Here is an 18627-nt window from a genome sequence, read left to right as displayed (position 1 = left end):
TGGAGCCCTGGGGAGGGAAAGCAGCAACCCATGCCAGGCTCCTGAGCTATCCAGCCACACAAGCAGGGCTGTTTTCTTTTTTTAAACTACCAGAACACTTGTAGAACTTTTGAAACAAACTCCTGCTCAGGTCCCCGGTGACTCTGGCTCAATAGCCCAGGAGGGAGCCTGACATCAGAATTTTTCAAAGCAGCTCAGGTGATTTTGCTCCACCCTGAGGGATACCCCCATGCCAGAGTGGCCATTCCTCGAGACCCAGGACACCCAGCCCTGGGCTGGCCAGGGACAAGAGTGCAAGGGACAGTGTGGAGGGGTAGAGGGATAATAGGCCCATCTGAAGCTGAAGGAGGGAGGGTTTGGCAATGAGGGGTGCCGGGCTCAGCAATGCATCACTGCGCCCCCATGAAGGGCTTGTTCTCCTCAGTAGGAAGATGTTAAAGTGCCCCCATTTTTCAGTGACACGGTTGCTCTGCACCAGCCCACACTGTAGAATAAACAAATGAAATGTGTGAGCGCACACTGGCTTTTCTCAAGTTAATACCGCATGCGACTTTCAGCCAAGAGAAAGTACTCGAGTCTGGTGGAGAGACACCAAGCATTTGAGAGACAGATCCCAGAGAGCTGGCCGGGCTCGTTGTTACTGGATGAAGAAGCCCAGGGTGGGAAGCCTTACCCTAGAAGGCATGGCAGTCTGTGGCGGAGGCAGGCCAGGGCCCAGACCTCGTTGCCCAGGCAGGAAGGCAGTAAAACAATCATGGTTCACCATAGCCTTAGCCTCCTGGGCTCAAGCGATCCTCCCTCCTCCGCCTCCCAAGTAGCTGGGACTACAGGCAAACACCAAGCTCAGCTGATTTTTCTTTTCTTTTATAGAGATGATGTCTTGTTATGTTGCCCAGGTTGGTCTTGAACTCTTAGGTTCAAGCAATCCGCCTGCCTCAGCCTCCCAAAATGCTGGGATTACAGGTGTGAGCCACCATGCCTGGCTCCAGGCCTCTGACTTCTGAATAGGATTTTTTTTTAAGTTGAGTGACTTGGCCAAGGACACAGAGCTAACAAATAGCCGGGCAAGGATGGGAACTCAGGTTGGTCTGACTCGGGGTCCACACAACAGTCTCTGTCTTGGAGGTGTTCCAGCTCTGAGCAAGAGGCAATCGATACCCAGGCAGGAAGGACAGTCAGAGCAAAAGCTGGCAGAGCTGCCTGATGGGGGTCTCATGCCTCCTCCATCAAGGTGCTTATTTAGCTGTTTGGCAATTGTCTATTTTCCCATCTGTCCCCCCAGCAGCCTGGAGGAGAATAAACAGGAGGGGGACAACTCCCCAAGGTCAGAAGTAGTCCCTTCAACACCTCTGTGTTTGCAGTACCCAGAACAGGGCCAAACACCCAGAAAGTGCCATGCATGATTGTTGAATCCATGAAGCAGGTCACTCGATAAGCATGAATGAGTGTCCACGATGTGCCAGGGCTCAGTTGGGTGCTGACAACCCAAGTTGGAGCTCAACAGAGCAGTCACCTACTTTACGGAGCTTATGGTCCAGTGGAAGGGAAAGAAACAAGTCAACGGTGAGTACAGATGACAACGCATGCTAGGTGCTGTGGAGGGAAAGGAGCAGGGAACAGTGAAAGAGAGCCAGGCTGGTGGGAAGGGGACAGTGAGGTGGGGGGGCTTGCAAGGGGTGACATGCAAGTTGAGACCCAAAGGAAGAGGAGGAAGAAGAAGTGCAAGATGCCGGGAAGTGAGTTCCAGGCGGAAAGAACAGCAGGCGTGAGGCCCTGAGGTAGGGAAAGGCTTGGGCTGCTTAGGGGACTTGAGGCCAGTGGGACTGGAGTGTGTTACCTGAGATGGGATGGGGTAGGAGAGGGCAGATCATTCAGGGCCTCCTGGACGCAGGTACCGATTTTACGGTTGATTCTAGATGTCACGGGAGCCATGAAGGTGAGGGCCTGACCCATCTGCTTTCTCGAGATCCTTCTGGCCACTGGGTGGAGAATAAATGGGAAGTGGACAAGAACCGGAGCGAGGAGACCAGCGAGGTCACTGAGGAGTCCAGAAGCGAGAAGAGGGTGCCCTGGGCCTGCTTGGGGGAGGCGGGGAGATGGCAGCTACGTTCTGTCAAAGAGGCTGGGGCTATGGGGGCGGGGAGAGAGAGTAACCAGGGCATTCAGTTTTGTTCCTGGGCATCCGGAACTGCCCCTTACAGACAAGCAGAGAACGGGAACGTAAGTCGATTTGCTCTCAAGTTGGTGACGTTAAATCTGAAATGTTTGTGAAATGTTCATGTGAAGATGGTGAGTCAAGTGTGGGGCTTGGAGGAGAGGCCTGGGAGGGAGAGCTCTGTCGGGCGGGGCTGGGCTTGTAGGGGGTTTATTAAATGCAGGAGGTTAGATGAGAAAAGGCCTGAGCAGTAGCAACACTGGGAAGCTGAGTAGTGGGAGAGACGTCTGATGGAACTCCAGAGAGCAGGCAAAACGCCAGCCGAGCGTAAGGCTGCAGGGAAGAATGTAAAGAGTGTAAGAGTGATCGGCTGTGTCAGCCGCTGTGGAGAGGCCATGGAGGAGAATTAGATGTGTCTTTTAGATTTAACAACATGGATGTCATCGGTGACCTTTCCAGATTCACCAGCTCAGTGAATGACTCGGAAGATGCATAAAGAGGAGATAATAACTAGATCGGGTTGAGGAGTCAGGGAAGGCTTCCTAAAGGAGTGATTTTTCAACAGAACCTTAAAGACTGAGTCCTAAGAGACCTCAATGCTGCCTGCATTGAGCTTCCCTGTGAAGAGCACCGGGTACCATTCCATGGCACCCTCGGTTCGGGGAGCACAATCTCCACCTCCCAAGTGGGAAAGGGTGGAGGAGCTGGCTCACTCCTCAGCATCAGGGAGGCAGGGAGGCTGCCCCAAGGGACAGAGCCTGCTCACACTTGCAGGACGCAGAGGCTTGTCCACTTTCCTCCCTGCTGAGGAGTTCCGGGAGAAGAAGATTCCAAACCCGTGGAGCAAAGGGCTTGGACATTACCTGGGTCAACCAGCTCAGGTGCTGGAAAATGTGAGACCTATATGGGCAGGGGCCTGCCCCAAGTCACCTAGCACATCAGTGGTGAGCACCAAGTGATCCCAGTGACTTTCAAGGTCCTCGCCCTGCAGGATAAAGTCTGAATTCTTAGCCTAGTATTCAGGGTATTCTGTGATTGGGCAAGAACTCACCCTCCAAATCCATCTCCCTCCAACCCTCCCTCATCCCCCAGACCAAGCCTCCCGAACCCTTAGCATACACAAATATACAGTCTTCATGACAACCCTTCCAAGTAGGTGTTGTTATTCCCATTTTACAAATGAGGAAACTGAGGCTTAGAGGGGTTAGATAAAGTGTCTGGGATTATACAGCCAGTATGGTCCGGAGTTAGTGCTCTGTTCCCCAGGCCCTGCCTGCCTTCACCATGAAGAACCCGTGTCTGGGAAGCAATCCCTGAACTCCCCAGCCTTGCACTATCTTGAAGTTGGGCCACTTCCTGTGGCTCTAAATCTCTTGTTAAGTCCACGGAAAAGTGCACTGGATGGGATTCAAATAACCAATGCCAGCGAATGGCCCAGAATCCAGCAGCCCGTGACACTCCCCATGAAGGCCCTGAGTGACACAACTCCCAGCCACTCACAGCAGGAGCAAGGCGTGGACAGACACTGTGTCCTCTCTCCCCCCCACTCCCAGCCACCTAGGCAGACACCCTGCCTCTCACCTGGAGACCACCAGCGGTAGAATCAGCATCTTCAGCATCCTCATCAAAAGCTCTCCAGGGAACTGGAAGTAACTAATTTCCTGAAAACACAGCAAGAGCTGGGGTTATGGCAGCAGGCACAGACTTCATGGTTGTTCAGTTTCTTGCAACCTTCAAAGCACTAGCTCATCTGCACTCTCCTGTTTGGCACATGGTAGCAGAGTCCACGGGATGGATCTGGCTTTGGAGTCAAACAGGCCTGCATTTGGAGCCTGCCACACGCCCCCACAACAGCTGGGTGGCCTTAAGCATCTTCCGTGAAGGCTCTGAGTCTTAGTTTTTCTCATCTGTCACATGAGGATAATAACGACAGTTGACCCCTCTTATCCTTGGGGGACACATTCTGAGACTGCCAGTGGATGTCTGAAACCATGAATGATATTGAACCCTACCTATGAAGACCGACAATTAAGTTTGCAAACTCATCCTAGAAAAAGTGCTACATACCTCACTGCTGAATATCACTATGGTCACTTTTGAAGTACTCCCCTTGGGAAGCTAGGCACTGACGCCAGCACCTAGTCCACCCACACCCTACTGGGTGCCCCGAAATGAATTAGGCATGGGTCCTGCCCCAGAGAACTCCCCAGCCTAGTTAATGAGGAGACTGGCTCATAAAAGCAGACTGTGACCTTCTTATAAGTCAGTTTCTTCATGTTTGGGGCCCATTCTTGAGTGCTTCTCCCATAAATGCTCAGTGAGAGACGGTTGGCTTGGATCAGACACCATTCAGCAGAAATTGCCCTATCGGGCGGAGTTCTGACATCTGGCCCCGTGTAGGCTGCCACTCCAGCCTATCCATGGGTCTTCGACTAGGGTGCCAACTCCCTGCCTAATTCACTGTCTCCCAAGCAACAGGGCTGGGTGACCACAATCTGACGACTGTAGTCCGAGGGACCACTCAGCCCCGTTAAATTGGGCTTTTGGGTAACAACATGTAATTCATTCTTTTACTAACAAAATTATTTGTTGTTTATCTGAAACTCCGGTTTAGCTGGGTGTGCTGTCTTTAAATTTTTCAGTTTAATTTAATTTTGCCATTTCTGGCAACCCTAGCCTGGCGCCACTTTCTTCAGAGGTGAAGGTGTGGGTGAGGCAGACAAATAGACTTCCAAATACCATCCAAGTTGAAATTTTGTACTTTCAACTTTTAAAATTTTTTTTTAACCAAAGCCAAACATACTTGATTCATGCTCCAATGCTTTGAAAGACCCCAAATTGTAAAACGTTGGTGCTATGGAGGGGTTTTCGAGATCTGCCTGTCCAGTCCACCGATTTATAGGTGAGAGGCTGATTGGAGAGAGGGAGGTGACCGGTCCACTAAATACTAGCCACAGTGCATAACTGAGAGTCCAGACTTCTAGTCCGGTTCTGCTACCATTTTCAGTGCATCAGAAAATCTGCTTTTTAAAAGAAATATATCCATCCCAACTATATATTATAATCAACTTTATTTGTCAAGTTTAAAAAGTGCTTTACTGATAAAAAGGCAACTTCTTCTTCACCTCTCTCTATCCCTTCCCCAGCTTCCCAGGAGTGAACATCCTCAACTCTGCTCTCTGTTTCCTTAGTATTGTGACTTCTAAATAATATGATTATAATACGATTTCTTGATTTATCAGTTTGACATCTATTACATTCCCTGCATGACTGATGAGGTCTTGGTTCCTATCCCCTTTTTCTTCCTCCCTTTTCACCGTCATATTTATAGCAATGCTTGGATAAATCAATAGTCAAGGTTTATAATATTTTGATCTTCAAATAGTGTTTATGGCAGGGCATGGTGGCTCACGCCTATAATCCTAGCACTTTGGGTAGCCAAGGTGGGAGGATCTCTTGAGACTGGGAGTTCAAAACCAGCTTGGGCAGCATAAAGAGACCCTGTCTCTACAAAAAAATTTTTTTAAAAAGTTAGCCAGGCATGGTGGTGTGCACCTATCGCCCCAGCTACTTGAGAGGCTGAAACAGAAGGAACGCCTAAGCCCAGGAAATCGAGCCTGCAGTGAGCCATGATCATGCCACTGCACTCCAGCCTGGGTGACAGAGTAAGACCCGACTCAAAAAAACAAATTAGTGTTTACTGTTGATCCAAGTAATGCACTACCGCTTGCTTGTACAACTTTTGTTTTTGCCCTGAAGTTAATTGACTGATTTGTCAGTTGTCTTGTTTTCTGAGAGCTATCAACAATTCTGAGAACAATCAATTCCTTCCAAACATTTTAACATGTCTATTAAAATGCCTAACAGTATTATTTGCTATACACTCAAGCACATCAGTTCTCTTTCATCCCGCCTGGAACTTCAGTCCGAGAATCTCCACTTCCTGCTTCAGTTCAGAGAGACTGCTCTCTAGGTCCAGTGGTTGTCATGGGTCCCTTTTTCATTGTCACTCTGGGACCTCATCCTGTCTGGGACCCCTGTTTTCTGGATCCCCTGTCTTCCTGGTTTACTTCCTTGTTTTGCTGGACTATCCCCTTTGGTAGCTCCCTGAGTAATGGTGGATGGGAGAGAAACTTTTCTGAGTCCTTACAGGGGCCAAAAATGTCTTTATTCTACCTGTATCTCTGGTAATAGTCTGGCTGTATGTAAGAGTCTTCGTTGAAAACAATCTCCCCTCCAAATGTTGAAGGTACTTCTCCATAACCATCTAGCTTCCGGTGTTGCTTAAGACGTTTGAGGCCATTCTTATTTCTTATTCCTTAGATGAGACCTGTTTATTCTCCCAGAACCATCTAAGGACCATATGTTTATCGTTACTTTTCTGCAATTTCCTGGTAATGTGCTACAGTGTGGTATTTTCTTTTTTAAAAAAATTTATAGTACTGTGCTTACCTGGCACGTCTGAGAAACTACTTGCATTCTCTACAAAATTTCTCTCTTCCATTTTTTCTATTAGTGCTGTCTAAAACTACCACTAGATAGTTGGATGTTGAACATTCGAATTCTCTTATATTTTCTTCTTCTAGTTTCATCTCTTTTTGTTTTACTTTCTGGGAGATTTCTACAACTTTATCCCAGCTATTGACAGTTATACTATTTTTTTTTTTTTTTTTTAATTGGAGTCTCACTCTGTCGCCCAGACTGGAGTGCAGTGGCCGCTCCCGTCCACCGCAGTCTCTACCTGCTGGGCTCTGGTGATCCTTCCACCTCAGCCTTCCAAGTAGCCAGAATTACAGGCATGCACTACCATGCCGGCTGATTTTTTGATCTATTGTAGAGATGAGGTCTCGCTGCCCGGGCGGGTCTCGAACCCCGTGGGCTCAGGCAATTTTTTGATTCACTCACCTCAGCCTCCCAAAGGCGCAGGATTACAGGCTGAGCCACCGAGCCTGGCTTTTTTTTTTTTCTTTTGGGTTGGAATCTCACTCTGTTGCCCAGGCTGGAGTGCTGTGGTTCACAGCCATCCCAGTGCTGACCTGCTTGGCTCAGGTGATCCTTCCGCCTCAGTCTTCCAAGTAGCTAGAACTACAGGCTCGTGCTACCATGCTTGGCTCATTTTTATTTATTTTGGAGATGAGGTCTTGCCAAGTTGCCCCGGCTGGTCTCGAACCCGTGGGCTCAGGCAATCCACTCGCCTCAGCCTCCCAAAGTACTGGGATGACAGACTGAACCACCGAGCCCAGTCAACAGTTAAGCATCTTTTATTGATGCGTAATATCTTTACCTATTTTTGTGGTACATGTGGTACTTTGTTATACACATAGAATGCATAATGGTTAAGTCAGGGTGTTTAGGACATTTGTCATCTCAAGTATTTTCATTTCTACATGTTGGGTTGCCATTGACATTTTTATCTTGGCTCTTCTGGTTTTAAATTCCCAAAACACTTTCTCGTTCTCTGATTGTTCCTTCTTCTTAGTGTCCCATTCTGTTTTATGGTAACTATGTCTTCTCTCATAGCTCTGAAGAACTTAAGAAAAGATTTACAAAGTTTTCTCCCACTCCTTGCATCATCTCTCCTTCATCAGAGATGCTCTTTTATCTTTGTTTAGTCTCTTTCAACACTAGCAACTTTCCTCTAGCTTCTGGTGACTTTGGCTCCTGCTTATATGTAAGTCTGAAGCACTAAACTTCTGTGTATATGAGTGAGGCTTGTCAACTGAGTTATATGAGCGAGACTGTCACCCTCAGGGCAGAGTGACAGGTGATGACCTGGCTTCTTCACTGGGGCGGGTGGGATGGTAGAGGGATTGCCTTGATGGCAGAATTCAGAGATCTTTTCTCTGAGGCTTCAGTGAGAGAAGTCTCTTCCTACCTGTGGCTGGGGAATGGGACTGTGCCCAAGCTCAACTGCCGGCCATGGTGAAGCCGTGCTGGGGACCCCACACTCAGAATGTGGAGAGATGTCTGTGAACTAGCAGGTGCCTCACCACTGCCCACTCCCCATCATGCCAGGTGGGCCTGATATCCCTAAATCAAGCTACTCTGGCTCCTTGGGGTGGGCAGTGCATGGAGATGCATGGGTGAGGAGCCCCCTGACAGAGGTGGAAGGATCCTAGCGGTCTAACTTCTCCAGTTGCAGAATTTCAAATGATGCCGAGTGCAGCACCTTGTAAATTTTATGCCCAGAGTCCTTCTGGAGACCATAAGACAAACTGATTTGGTGTCTACTTCCATAAGACATAAGACTTTAGCTGTCTGTGCCCTACTAAACGAGCTCCTTCAACTCCATTCATTTCCAAATTGTCTAATTTGTTGTCTCTCAATTTCTTTTCTCAGTCGTCTCCTTTTATATTCTCTTTATTCTTGGTGGTGTTTATCTTTTAAAAGTTCCATTGCTATTGTTTCAGTGAAATTCTAAAAAGGAGGGGGACAAAATGAATATAATGGTGATCCGTCATGGTTTAACTGGGAGTCTCAAGGCTCTGTATTTTTAAATGAGATACTCATATCCAAAGATAAAATCTTGTGATTTTGGAAGTTCTTTTCACAAATGGAACATTCCACCGTTTTCCAAATTGTTTATGATGTTTGCCTGTAGCATAAGTTTACAAAATAAGAAGAGTTTAGTTTCTGAGTCACAGGCAAAGAGATCAAACAGAGAAATTCTAGATTTCAAAGTAAGATGCTGAGAAAGCCAATTCCTGCCAAATAATTGTCCTAAGACGCCACATCCTTCCTTCAATTTATCTGGCAGGTTAATCCAGACCGGAATACATTTGCATTTCCAAACAGATGGGGAAGGCAGCTTTGGCAAAGGAGGACTCAGATGAGTTTGGCTTTTAATAACAGGCATTCCAATTTGTTTTCAAAATAATCTTCCTGAAGGAAATATATTGTTGTTGAGGAAAATTAAATAGAGCAGATTGCAGATTGTTTGTTCCCTTGCCAGTTTAATGCAGCACATAGTTGAACCTTCTCTCCGTGCCTGACACTGAGCTCGGCTCACATTTGGGTTCAAGAAAACCCACGTGTTGCTCAGCAATGTGCTGTCTGGCGCGAGGAATAGACACCTGCATCGCCAGCTCTGAAGCAAGGCAGCCAGTGGCTGGGTTACCACCGAGGAATGCGCTTGGTGTGAGTGTGGGAGGACAGGATGATTCTAGATGCAGACGGCTCCGAAATACTTTGGATAAGATGGGGAATATGAGGTAGGTGGGACTTTGACAGGCAGATAAGGGAGGGAGGGGTGAAGTAACATTCAGTGAGCACTTGCTATATGCTGGGCACTGATGAGTCCTTGGTTTATTCCTCACAACAATTCTGGCAGACATATAGTGCCTCCACCCCATTTCCAGATAGGTAAACTGAGGCACAGAGAGGAGACAGAATTTTGCCCAGCCATTTCCTATCAGAGTCCAAGTTCAGGGTTCTACTGTCTCCAGAGTCCATACTTCTCCTTAAATAACAGCTCGTGGCTTGATGGGGATTCTTTAGTAATAATGGATTCAAGACCCTGGAAGTCAGCTGAGCACAGTGGCTCACACCTGTAATCCCAGCACTTTGGGAGGCCGAGGTGGGAGGATTGCTTGAGCCAAGAGCTCAAGACCAGCCTGGGTAACATAGTGAGATCTTGTCTTTACATACAGTTAAACAATTAGCTGAGTGTGGTGGCTCGAGCCTCTAGTTCCAGCTACTCGGGAGGCTGAGATGGAAGGAATTGAAGGCTGTGATCGTGCCACTGCCCTCCAGCCTGGGCAACAGAGTGAGACCCAGACTCAAAACAAACAAACAAAAACTCCAAAAGTCAAAGTCTATTGCCTTGACCCCAGTTGTAGAGATTGTTTTAGACATTAGTGAGCTATAAGAATAGGGAGTCTTCAGGGAGCACATTGACAAAGATGTTGTCCTTGACCAAACTTAAGACAGTTTTCTCTGAGTCCTCTTTTCGTCTAGGCCTTGTCCTTGGGCCTTGTCTTTGGCTGGCATAACCCACTTGTAGCAACAAGTCTGCGAAGTCGGTTTAGTGAGAATCCCCTCACCCTTGATCTTCCTCGAGAGCTAAGGAAACTCCTCATCCCCCACTCCCAAGATCCGATCACCCTGGCCTGCCTGCAGCAAGAATCCTGGTAAGTCGGTTTCATAAGAGTTCCCCAGCCTTGACGTCTCCTTTCAGTCATTTTCCATTCACCCACCCTTCATTCAGACCCCTTCACTCTACTCCGGGGCTCAAAGTCTTCAGCTGTCTTTGTTGGATATGTCATTGAGTCCTCTCTCCCGCAGGGGGTCTTGACAGCTACCCCAACAGTCCTGAATAAAGTCTTCCTTGCAGTAACAAGCATCAGAATCCTATTTCCCCAACACCCTGTGTGGGCCTGGCACTGGGGTGGGAGGAACAAGCGAGACGTTTGCTTGATTGTTTCCATACTCATCTCCACTTCCTTCCAGAAATAACCGAAAGTAAGGCAGTCATGGCCCACACTCATTAAGCATTTGCTGTATACCAGGTGCCATTCCAGAAGCCTTGAATTAGCATATTTAATACCAACGTCTATCACAAGACGCAAGTACTATTAAGGGGCGCAGCACCATTCCATGCATGTGAGGCCAGCCGGGGGCACAGGGTCTGGCTGAGGGCTCTTCCTCTGCTACAGGAAATGCGCGAGAAGGAAGGGGTCCTTCCCCAGTCATGGGGTCCCTATGGCAGTCACACAGGCCAGAAAGATGGGCCCTGCCTCGCCTCCCTGTCCCCCAACCTGCATCCCATCCACCCCCGCTTCCTGACGTTCCTCTTTTGGAAACAGTCTTCACGTCTGACCCTTCCATCCCCACCCTCAGCTCTCCCCCACGATCTTCCCCCCGCTGCCGCCTGCCCCATGCTCTGCTCAGCACCCAAGGTATCTCTACAGAGCTCAGATCTGATCGCTCGGGTCTCCTCAAGAGCTTCTTGTGGTGGCCTCAAGTCCTTGCCTGGTGATGAGACCTGTGGGCCTGCTGGCCCCTGTGCACTGACCCCTGCGCCTTGCATCTGCTGTCACCTCTAGCTAGAATGCCCTTCCTGGGCCTCTTAGTCAGCTAGATCTCTGGCTCACCTCTACTCAGATGGGCTGCCTCTGGTGTATAAGAATACCGTGTGTTTCCTGGTGCCTGCTTCGAGCTCTTACAAGACCCCACTTTACCCCGACCCCCAACCCCAGCTCCTAGCCCTGGGTTGTTCTAATGAAGCATCCCTGCCTCTCCTGGTGGTTTCCTGGTGGTGCCAGGTTTGTAATCACTTCCCCGGCCATTTTATTGGTTCCTTCTTCTAGTCCTGCAAGGTATTTATCCTACCCTTGTTACAGATGAGAAAACTGGCCCCAGCGGGGCAAAGGGGCGCACACACACATGCCACCAGGGAGTTGTGGAGCAAACATGTGACCCCAGGTCCCTCGGGTCAACACCCTACCCCCAGACAGGAGCCCCCAGGTGCTCCAGGTGGCTGACCTGTGGTGAGAGGCGCCGGGTCCTCAGGAAGAAGCCGAGAAGGCAGCCCACGATGACAGACAGCACAGACAGGATGAGCAGTCCGTTCCGCCTGCACACGTCCCTCCCCCGCGCCAGGATGGCACCTGGCACCATGGCGAGCCTGGCCTGCTGGCAAGGGGCACAGCACCATTCCATGCATGTGAGGCCAGCTGGGGGCACAGGGTCTGGCTGAGGGCTCTGGCTCCTCAGCAGGCAGGTGGTCAGAGTTGCTAAGCACCCGTCGCCAGCCCCACGGCCATGCCTGTGTGGCCGCCCCAGAGGGAAGCCACAATCCTATTACCAGCTGCATCATTAGGAGCTGGGAGCAGATTAGGGCCTGGGAAATTAGAGCAGGCCACGTGGTCTGAGAGTTTGGGGCTCAAAGCCCAGCGCTCCTCTTAAACCAGGGAGTGGGCCCGGCACTGGGGTGGGAGGAACAAGAGGAACGTTTGCTTGATTGGTTCCATACTCATCTCTACTTCCTTCCAGAAATAACTGAAAGTATGGCAGTCATGGCCCACACTGATTAAGCATTTGCTGTATACCAGGTGCCATTCCAGAAGCCTTGAATTAGCATATTTAATACTAACGTCTATCACAAGACGCAAGTACTATTAATATCACCATTTTACAGATGAAGAAATTGAGGTGGCTGAGTAACAAGCATGGGCTGCACATCAGGCCTATTCTGGATACTCTACCTATTCTACTCACAGGGAATCTCCCAGTGATCCTGGGATTCCGAGCTTATTTTACTGAGAGGGAGAGTGAGGTTCCAGGAGCCAGAGCCCCTTGGCCACGGTCACAGAGCTAGCAAGTTTGGTTTCCACTGCATAAGCAGGCAGGTGGTTCAAGGGTGCTTGGCAGTATTGTGGGAATATAGATTAGTCTAGTGGACTTGAGTTTGAACTTGGGCTGTGCCACTCATGGAAACAGGATGCATATTTTTCAGGGCTGCTCTAGCACTGGGCACCCTACATGTTCTCAGGGCCTCTTATTTATTTATTTATTTGAGTCAGAGTCTTACTCTGTCGCCCCGGCTGGAGGGCAGTGACACGCTCCCAGCCACCGCAGCCTTGACCTGCTGGGCTCAGGTAATCCTCCCACCTCAGTCTTCTGAATAGCTGAAACTACAGGCACGTGCCACAACACCCAGCTAATTTTTTTTAAGTGAGAAAGCAGGGTTTATTGAGAGGACAGAAAAGCTCCCACAGTGGGAGGGGACCTGAGGGGGTTGCCCACTTTTTTTATTTATTGTAAAGATGAGGGCTCACCAAGTTGCCAGGGCTGGTCTCGGACCCGTGGACTCAGGCAATCCTCTCATCAAAGTGCTAGGGATTATAGGCGTGAGCCACAGCACCCAGCCGGGCCTCTTATTTTTAAAGATGACAGGGCCCAAGAGACCTGCGCTCAAGTCCCAACTCCACCACTTACTAGCTATGCGAATCTGGACAGCCATTTCATCTTACTGTGCCTCAGCCTCCCCATCTGTAAAACAGAGATAATAACAGCATCTGTTTCATTAGGGCTGGTACAAAAGTCCATCCAGAGAATATCTGTCACAGCAGCATGAATGCTCCATGCTAAACAGGGGGAAAAGCTGCTAGGGTTATTGTCACACTTAGCACTTTGGAGAAAGGGTTTCTTTTGCTATTTCTTGTGACCTGGCCTACCCTTTAAAGTCAGGGGGAATTAACCCTCGTCTATTTCACCAGGAATCTGTAATCCCATTAGGAACAGTCGGGTGGCAGTAGGAAGCACAGTCTGCGGTGGGCGTGGGGATGTCACAGGTGGGATGGCACAGGGACTGTGTCCTTCTGACGTAGGAGACCAGGCCATGGATGAGGAGGACAGGCCACGTGGGTCCCGCAGGGGGTGGGGCTTGGGGGCTTGGGCACAGGCCCTGAAGCCAGGGGCAGGATTCTCGACTGGGAGGATTCTGGTTCCAGTTAAATCAGCTCTGTGACCTTGCCCTCTCCGGGGCTGTCTTGCCTGTTTTAGAAAGAGAGAAATGGGTTAGGTGCCTTCCAAGGAGCTTCGACAAACTAACCTTCCAAGCCCCTGCTTTCTGCAGTAGCTTGGGAAGAGGAGGGTGGAAACAAACTGACACTTTTCCTCAATTCTGACTCTTAAAACCAAATCTTTTCTGATACACCTTCAGATCCAACAAATGCCTCATTTTCCAATCAGCCAGATGGCTGGTTACTGCCTGGAAGAGAAAACATTCAGAGTAGATATTTGGATTTGTGATTCCACCGAGGCCCAGGCCTGGCCCTTAGCCATGCCATGAAGTGGGTGAGCCTTGCTTCCTACTCTAGCTCTAAGAACCTGATTCCCAGGACGCCCCACAACTGCCACTGACTCCTTTCTCCCCCACCACCATTGCCTTCCATATTCCATTTCTTTCTCTCCACCGTTCCCACTGTCTTCAGCAGGGGCCTGGCAGTCCAGACTAGCAAATGTTGCCATAGCTCCATTTAGTGGCCCCATCCTGGGTAATGGGGACATAGCAGCGAGTCAGATGCAGACCTGCCCTCAGGGAGCTTATAAGAAAACAGAGGCCTGGGCATGGTGACTCAAGCCTGTAATCCCAGCACTCTGGGAGGCTGAGGTGAGAGGGTGCCTGAGACCACGGGTTCGAGAACAGCCTGGGCAACTTGGCAAGACCTCATCTCTACAATTAAAAAAAAAAAATTAGCCAGGTATGGTAGCACATGCTTGTAGTTCTGGCTACTTGGAAGACTGAGGCAGAAGGATCACCTGAGCCCAGTAGGTCGATCCTGGGGTGGCCATGAGTGTGCCACTGCACTCCAGCCTGGCTGATGGAGAGAGACTCCAACACAAAAAATTTAAACGGAGAGGCTCGGAGAAAGGACTACTTCACACTGAAGTGTAAGTGACCGATCATGAATTTACTAAGCATATGTATGAAAGAAGTTGGGCGCCTGTAATGACTCCACACCCGGCCAGGACCAAGAGATTTATTAAAGCGGCTGTTACAGAGGGGATCTGTAATGGGAAAAAAGAAAAAGAGAGAGAGAAAGAGAGAGTAAGAGAGAGAGAGGAAGTGGGAGAGAGGCGGGGAGAGAGCTGCAGAGAGAGAGAAAAAGAGAGACCGAGGGAGAATGAGTCGCGGGGAGGGGGCTGTATTTATCAGCCTGACAGGGGCCGGAAGGGGCCGTGCTATGTTCCTATTGGAGGAGCTGCATGGGAGTAGGGTGGGGCCAATGCCGTGTTATAGTCCTATTGGACGCATAACAAAGCTGGCTACGGATTGGAGGCTTGCAGGTTTGAACTTCGCGCGCGGGAAGGTTTGAAATTTGCGTGGTGGGGAATTGGGCTCACAGAAGCCAGGATCTAGGGCCTTTGTTGTCTGGTGTGTCGGCACCATTTTGGGAGCCGCCCCTCTGGTTGCTTCCTGCACCCTTCAATGTACAAATCAAATCAAAAGGTACCTGAATCAGAACCCTTTAATAACTCACCATTGCCCAAGAATGTTACTAGATATGCAAACATTTTTAGCATAATCACACAAAAAACAAGTTTGGAAAATATTGGATAAACAAATTTAAGCAGGTCCTTTACTCTGGGGCAGCTCAAAGCCAGACTGCTAGAGTTAAAAATCTTAGCTCTAGGTAGGGCACGGTTGGGAGGCCGAGGCAAGGGAATTGTCTGAGCCTGGAGGTTTGCGAACAGCCTGGGCAACTTGGTGAGACCTCATCTCTACAGTAAATCACAAAAACCAGCATACATGGTGGTATTCGTCTGTAGTTCCAGCTACTCGGAAGGCTGAGGCGGAAGGATCGCCGGAGCCCAGCAGGTTGAGGCTGCGGTGGCCGTGAGCGTGCCACTGCACTCCAACCTGGGCGACAAGAGTGACTCCAACTCAAAAAAAAATCTTAGCTCTACCGCTTACTAGCTGTGTGACCTTGGGCAAATTTCCTAACCTGTCTTTAGAATGGGGATGATACAACAACACCCAGTTCAGCGTTGTGATGAGGATCAAACGTGGTGTCTGCGACAAGCTCAGAGCTTTTCCTGGTGCCTCGCGGGACCTCACCGGCAGCCCCTAGTAGCTTCGCTAGCCTTTGCAGTAGCAGCGTGTGTCAGAGAAAGCCACCAGGTGGAGGACATAGTCTCCCTCTCCAGAGCAGAGAATTCCATGGGTCTGGGTTTTGGGAACACACCTGGGAAGACTCCAGCCCCCAGGATCAAGACTGTGTTCCCCTCAAAGCATCTGAGGTCCTCAGTGCGGTGTCCTGTGTCACTCGGCTCTTCGGCGTACCACCTCCTCTGACCCATCACACCTCGAGCTTCTATGACACCAAATTACAATTTCCTTGAGTGCTGCATCCTCTCTCAGGCTCCCACGACTTTGCCTGTGCTATTTCCTCTGCCTAGATTGTCCTTCCTTGTCGCTGAAGGCACAGGTCAAACGCCCCCTCTTCTTTAAAGCCTCCCCTGATTACCCGAGATACAACACCCCTCTCTTTTTCCTCCCACCAACTCAGGCCCGTCCACAAGCACCAGCCAGGTATTAATCCCAGTTCCCTTTTAAGGGGCTCTGACAAGAAAATAATAATAAATGAGAGTATAATTGGATCTCTGCCACCGAGTCATTTGAAAACACCTCAAAGGAAAATCCCCAAAGTGTGGGGGTGTCTTGGCTGGGGAGGGGGCACCCTAAGGAGCAGGGTGCCATGCCCCGGAGCAGCTGAAATGAATGGGCAGTTGGAAGCTGGAGAGATGCTTCTGGGGAGACTTGAGCCACATAGACGAGGGTGCAGTGGGCAGAGAGAGAGACTGCTGCCCAAAATGGCACCAAGTCACAAGTCACAGGCGTAGCTATCCTGTGTCTGCAGAAGCGAACTCACAGTTGAGCTGTCTCGCCGGGCAACTGTGCCGGGTGTGCCAGGTTGGAGAACAGTTGGGGCTGGCTTATCGCTAATGATTCGTGACTCTCAGGGGCTGGGGGTTGGGGGGCGACCCAACCTGGAGAAGCAGGCATAGGAAGGCTTCCTAGAGGAGGTGTCATTCAGTTGGAGACCCCCAAAAGCCAGAGAAAGGGTGCTAGTCCAGAGGGAGGTGACAAGAGAGCCCGAAAGAGGGGCCCGGGCCTAGGTGTGAGAACAGAGGGCTCGGAACCAGCCACGGATCCATGGGCTGGACTGGCCAGTGGGTTGGGCCTCAGCCCTCCACCATGCATCAGAAGGAGTTGAGGTCGGGCCATGTGAGCTCCCAGCTGGGTCTGTGGTGACGACAGCTCTGGGTCTGTTGGCTGCTCTCCAGAGACATACCAGAGGCGCCTTAGTCTCCCTGACACGTCTCCCAGCTCGCTTGGAGTCTGGGCCCTTCCGGGAAGGCTTTCTGTGGGCAGCGAATCCAGCTGGGTGTGGATTCCTGTGAGCGTTAGTCACCGAGGGGCTGTCCTGACCTCTAGTGAGGCTGGTCCTTTCCCACATGTGCCTCAGAGGGTGGGGGAAAGTGACCCTCTGGTGGCAACTCCCACACATCACCTTCCAGCCCCTACCATCCAGATTTGTCATTTGTGGAAATCAGGCACCCACAGAACCACTCAGCGACTGTGTGTTGAGAGCTGGCTACACATAGCAGGCTCTGTCTGGACCCTCCAGCACTCTTAGCTAGACTCGCCAGAAAGGGCCACAGACCAGAAGGAGTCACAAGATTCACTGGATCAGACAAAGGTCGAGGCCTCCAGATCTGTGCAGTCCAGCCCGGTAGCACTAGTCACACTATTTACATTTAAATTAATCAAAGTTAAGTAAAACTTACAATTCAGTTCCTCATTTGCACGAGCCATATTTCAAGGGCTCAATACCCACATGTTGCCAGTGGTCACCGTGGTAAACAGTGCAGTCACAGAACATTTCCACGACCAGAGGAAATTGCTCTGAACTCTCTCCAGTCACACCGAGCCAAGTACGAATCTCAGCTCCTTCTCTTGAAAGCTGTGTGACTTTTCCCAAGTCAGTGAACCTCTCTGAGCTTCTTTTCTGCATCTATAAAAGCCCATGTTCTTTGTACTGCATTATACTTCCTCTCATTTGAATATAAGACTTAGAACAAGGCATAAAGTTACAACTCCCAGAAAATTCAAGTTAAGTTTCCAAATGAGTGAGGACTCTTGTTAGCAAGTGACAGGAAATTGAAGCAAGCTGGCCTAGGTAAACAGGAAACATATAAGCAGGACTGACTACATAATTTGTGGGACCCAGTGAAAAAAGAACATGTCAGGATCTTTGTTTAAAAAGCAGGAAAATTTGCATCAGAGATACTAACATATACAGCTTTTCCCCCCTTTCTTCTCAGTCTCTCTCTCAACCTATCATGATGTTTGTATTGGCTGTGTCGTCATTCTTAAATAAATAAGAATAAAAATTCACAATTCTTAGCATGAACTTTGCCATGCATCTTTATATTGAGCAATAGCAGTTTTAAATACAGATATAAGCGCATTTAACTCATCTGCAGAATCACCCAAATTACACAAGTTGTGTTCAGTCGCTCATTCCTGTGTGTTTCATTTTGACCACAGGGTGGAAATGCGGCCCAAACCCACCACCCGTTTCCCTTCACCCTTGACGCGTGTGCATGCCATCGGTATTGTGCTCTCTGCCTTCGGCCTCCTATGAGTCAGGAAAAGCAGGGAAAAAAAGGAACCCCGGGCTGCCCCGGTGTTCCCTTGCTTTCTATGCCACCATGTTCGGAGTAGGTAGTTGGCTGATACAGGAAAGTAGCATGAATAACAAAGGATTTGATAAGGGTCCTTGGTCATTTGTGCTTCTTTCTTTTTCTTTTCAATTTTTTTTTTTTTTTTTTTAGTCGAAGTCTCACTCTGTCACCCAGGTTGGAGGACAGTGCATGCTGACGGCCATCGCAGTCTCAACCTGCTGGGCTCAGGTGATCCTTCTGCCTCAGCCTTCCAAATAACTGGAAATACAGGAGTG

The 18627-nt window shown here is 49.6% G+C and overlaps 1 protein-coding gene across 4 annotated transcripts in view; it reads right to left on the bottom strand.

Annotated features, from left to right (window-relative positions):
- SLC1A7 (solute carrier family 1 member 7) overlaps nucleotides 1-11949 on the bottom strand; it is a 48498-nt gene extending 36549 nt beyond the window's left edge. For all 4 annotated transcript variants that reach the window (XR_504020.1, XM_008053387.1, XM_008053388.1 and 1 more), the window contains exons 1-2: nucleotides 11639-11949; nucleotides 3737-3816 (exon numbers count right to left, since the gene is read on the bottom strand). Coding sequence is in view for 3 of the 4 variants with exons in the window: in XM_008053387.1 (XP_008051578.1) it covers nucleotides 3737-3816; nucleotides 11639-11815 (257 nt within the window). In the remaining variant the exon portion in view is untranslated. The remainder of the gene's footprint in view (nucleotides 1-3736; nucleotides 3817-11638) is intronic.
- Nucleotides 11950-18627: the final 6678 nt, after the last annotated feature.

Source organism: Carlito syrichta, unplaced genomic scaffold (assembly GCF_000164805.1).
Source record: "Carlito syrichta isolate Samal-C Ts95f unplaced genomic scaffold, Tarsius_syrichta-2.0.1 Scaffold288140, whole genome shotgun sequence".
In the NCBI taxonomy this organism is placed as follows: domain Eukaryota; kingdom Metazoa; phylum Chordata; class Mammalia; order Primates; family Tarsiidae; genus Carlito; species Carlito syrichta.
The sequence above is the reverse complement of the archived record's forward strand: the minus strand, read 5'-3'. Positions and strand labels throughout refer to the sequence as shown.